Here is a 4,230-nt window from a genome sequence, read left to right as displayed (position 1 = left end):
AATTTTGCATGTGGAGGATATGAAACAAAATAATATTTTTAGGTTTTATATATATATATTTGAATAACTAAAAATCATAAATTACTACATCAATACCATAGAATTCCACTATTATTTATCAAACTCAGAAACTAAAATGTATTTTACTCTAAAAAAATATTAAATTTTGAGTAGACTAAAGACACACCCTACCTCCTTGAAATATCCGTTCAAAAGAAAGAAATGGCATCCAAGCCCATTAAAACTGTTGGGAAAGCCACAAGGGGGACATTCTGAGCTTTCGATTGGTCATTCACATGTAAAATATTGAAGTAAGTGTATATACGGGAGCATTTCCAAAAATGGAAAGCAGTGAGCTGGGTGCCACTGTGTTTGATTTATTACATGAGCAATATCTTAGCAAATAGAAAAGATAAGACCTTCTTATTTTATATTCTAGCTTGTCAATATCTGTAATTTGAGTTTCTAAATCATACGAAACTATAGACTTAATATTTTGACTTCACAAACATCTAATTTGAACCAGTGCTTCATTCAACTTACCACGTGACATACAAAAATTGATGTTTATCTGTGTTTTTTAATATTTACTTTTAAATTAAGAAATTGAGTAATGTATAGTACTAAAGCTTTAAATATAATATACAGTTTAATACTAAACTTATTGACACAAGTTCACGAAATAGTAGTTCAATAAAATTTTGAATGCAAATCAAGAAACGAGATGGCATGGCCTTTCACCCATGACCCTTTTCAAAAGGGTTAATGCAACAGACAGTACTGTGAATTGTGTTACATAAAATACTGGAAGTTCTATCATTAAGCCTATTGCTTTGCTAATAATCTATTGATTTGATCAGTATCTGTAGGGTCAAGAGTTTTCATTAGGAAAGTGGAATATGGTTGGGATGAATTTCAAGTTAGCTAACAAGAGCAATAAGGATGATCAACTTAGACAATGTTTAATTAAGTATAAAATAATCTATAATAATAAAATAAACTCTTACTTTTCTGTTTGCAGCTCTAGTTATTAGGTAATAAAGCTGAAAATTGTTGAGTAAATAGAACAATTCCCTGAGATTTACCTGAAGTGCATACTCAACTGGATCACTTCCTAACACTTGACAATCCCATGAAAAATATATCATGGTGAATCCAACTGTTGCTGTCATCATGGCTACAAGTGAAGCTTCTGTAACTTGAAGCCATTTCAAATATAGGTACCTTGGAATGATGAAATATAAGTCAGTCAGTTAAACTGACTAAATATCTGTTATATATGATGTAGAAGGTTAACTTAATTATTTTCAAGAATCAAAATGATCAACACTGTAACATTTATTTTTCAACAATGCAAAACCTAGTCTTTAAGATGTACTTTTAGGAATTGATTATTCAAAGTTATTTTTATTAAGTCTTCATTTGGATGAAGACCTATGTATGCAATTTCATTTCAAATATTTTTTCTTTCTTTTGAGAAAAGTAAAAATATTTTCAAAGACATAAGGAATATAGAATATCATAATAAACCTTAAGTGATTTTATTCATTCTAATTATATAAGTTAAAAAGACCCCTCTCTCAAGCTTAATAGCTTCGAAAAGAATATCCTTTCTTCATCATATGTATCTGGTGATTATTTAGCATATCATACATGACATTTATAAAGGGAGTAGTTAAAAAAACAGGGTTTGTTTTGAATTTTGCACAAATCTCCACGAGGGTTATCTGCACTAGCCATCCCTAACTGAGCAGTGAAAGACTAGAGGGAAGGCAGCTAGCCATCACAACCCACTGCCAACCCTTGGGCTACTCTTTTACCAATGAATAATGTGATTGACCATCACATTATAATGCCCCATGGCTAAAAGGGCATGTACATTTGGCAGGATAGGGATTCGAACCAAGAATCCACAGATTGCGAATCAAGTGCCATAACCACCTGGCCATGCCAGGTCAAAAATATAAAAACATGAAGACAAGAAATAATAATAAAGAAACTGTTCAAAACATAAAAACTCATCAAGTTGCAGTATTTGGCTTTAATGGACTGCACCTGTCCATTTGTAAAATGGGGTGATGTTTCTACTTCTATACTGAGGTCAAAGTTGTGAATTGTTTCTTTGGTGGTTAGTGCAGTCCTGTGACAGAGTTCCTTCCTTTGTACTTGTTTCTCTATGTAAGTATGCATATCTGATATTGTGTGATAACATCATCTATTCTGTGTTGTTTGGTGAGAGAAATTGTTCATAGGTTACTGATGTCAAAGCTGTTCAGTGTAGGGATAGTGTAGTTTGATGTACAGGAATACTTTAATTATCCTGATTTTCAAAATGATGAGCTTTGTCTGTAGTTCCCAGCTTGGGGTCACAAATCTAGGGGTTTATAAAATAAGGATTCCAGTATTTTAGGGAATATATTAACCCATTCTGGAAAAAGCATGTAAGTGTTATCCCTTAATTGTTTTCTTTCTACAATAGTGATACTTAATGAAACTGTAAGAAAATGTTAAACCAATGTAGTTTCTTGATTAATCTTCATTAAACCAAACAAAGCTGTCTGTGCTCAAGTTTATATTGCTTACACTCTGGATATTGAAGAACCTTTCTTACTGGAATATGGTGATGCAGTCAGATGCACATACAAATAGGATGCAATTCAAACACTCATAAAGTAAGATAATTTCAATGACAAATCTATTCATGCAAATGTTTAAAATTCTACACAATATCCAGTGTCCTCACTACTTTTTAATCATTTAACGTAGATAAGAAACAGTTAATTTAATGATTTTTGATAAATACAAAATAGAAGGTAATTAAACAACAGATTAAGAATCCCAGATAGCATCCTAGGACTTGAGCTACTAAAATAGCAAATTTCTAGGATCTAAAAGAGGCTTTGGGACTGCAACCTCTATATTATTTTATCATAGACCCCTAAGTTAGGAAAGAAACTCAAGAGGTTATGTCACAAGTTCAACATAAAGATTCATTTCAAATCTTGATAAAACCTCCAAAACACACTAATGAGAATGAATCAACCTATCAACAAATAAAAACAAAAAGAAATCATCTACAAAATACCATATTCTTGTAGATGTGCATTTTAAAACAGGTCAAACCACAGAACAAAAACAGAAAAACATCAAGATGCAACTACACCAACATATCCAGAAAAATCAGCATTTAGCAGACCATAATTACAAAAGATATTATAAACTGGGACCAACATCACATTCTGGAAATGGCTCATCATTGGATTACACCAACCAACACTTAAGCAAGACCACTGTTTTGGCATCAGCAACCTCTTTCACCAAACTACATCAATTGAATGAGGATGTAATTGTAAACGTTAAGCATGTAAAATACACCACAAGAAGCAAGTGAATAAAAATATATAATAAAGGTTACATTCATTAAAAATGCCCCAAAAAATTCTATTTCACAAAATCTTTATGCCAATAACAAAAATTATTTATCACCATATACTGTTGTTAAAAATTTATACTTATTTGACCTACTTCTCACAAACAAGTAAATCTGAAACTTTTTCATTGCATACATCTTTTTAAGATCTTCTCTAACAAATGTGGTCTGACACTACATTTTATAATTACAACTAAAGGATATGACAAGTTCTTCTTTAATTAAATTATAACATTCAAGATTGATTATTTCCTTAATGGGAAATTATAATCAAAATATAATTTTCTAAAATTCCAAATTCAATTACTAAGTAGTCTCATGGCACATAACTTATGTTCATAAAAAATGTTACCTGCACTAGAAATCATCACTTTCACCCAAGAGTTCTAGGATATATTTGAAGTGGAAGCCATTGGTGCACTATTCACTTCTGTACTGTAGAGCTGATTCAAAGTGTTGTAGTAATGAGGATAATTTTGAGCATGTCTTTAGAATAGGACTAGTTTTAATCTTACAATGTTCGGGTTAGCTTAAACAAGAAAGAAAGTATTAAACCTTTTGCAACGGGTATCCTTTACTGCTCATGACACAAGGTTTTAGTGTCTTACATTCAAAATTTTATTAAACTATTTTTTGTTTATGTTATACCAATTAGAATGGCATAAAATCTTAGCTAATAATCCATATTTTAATAGTATACAAGTTTTAAGGTCTTAATTCTACAAGGCAATATTCTAAAAAATCCTGAATTTCCACTAGTGTAACCCATGTGACTACATTTTCTCTTAGCATGTCATCAT

The 4,230-nt window shown here is 31.1% G+C and overlaps 1 protein-coding gene across 1 annotated transcript in view; it reads right to left on the bottom strand.

Moving 5' to 3' along the window:
* The window catches only part of LOC106462744 (H(+)/Cl(-) exchange transporter 7-like), a 172,582-nt gene that overhangs the window by 93,919 nt on the left and 74,433 nt on the right, over positions 1–4,230 (bottom strand). Inside the window, exon 11 of the mRNA XM_022390078.1 lies at positions 1,086–1,224. Coding sequence (XP_022245786.1) covers positions 1,086–1,224 — 139 coding nt within the window. The remainder of the gene's footprint in view (positions 1–1,085; positions 1,225–4,230) is intronic.

Source organism: Limulus polyphemus, unplaced genomic scaffold (genome assembly GCF_000517525.1).
Source record: "Limulus polyphemus unplaced genomic scaffold, Limulus_polyphemus-2.1.2 Scaffold1238, whole genome shotgun sequence".
Lineage (NCBI taxonomy): Eukaryota > Metazoa > Arthropoda > Merostomata > Xiphosura > Limulidae > Limulus > Limulus polyphemus.
The sequence above is the reverse complement of the archived record's forward strand: the minus strand, read 5'-3'. Positions and strand labels throughout refer to the sequence as shown.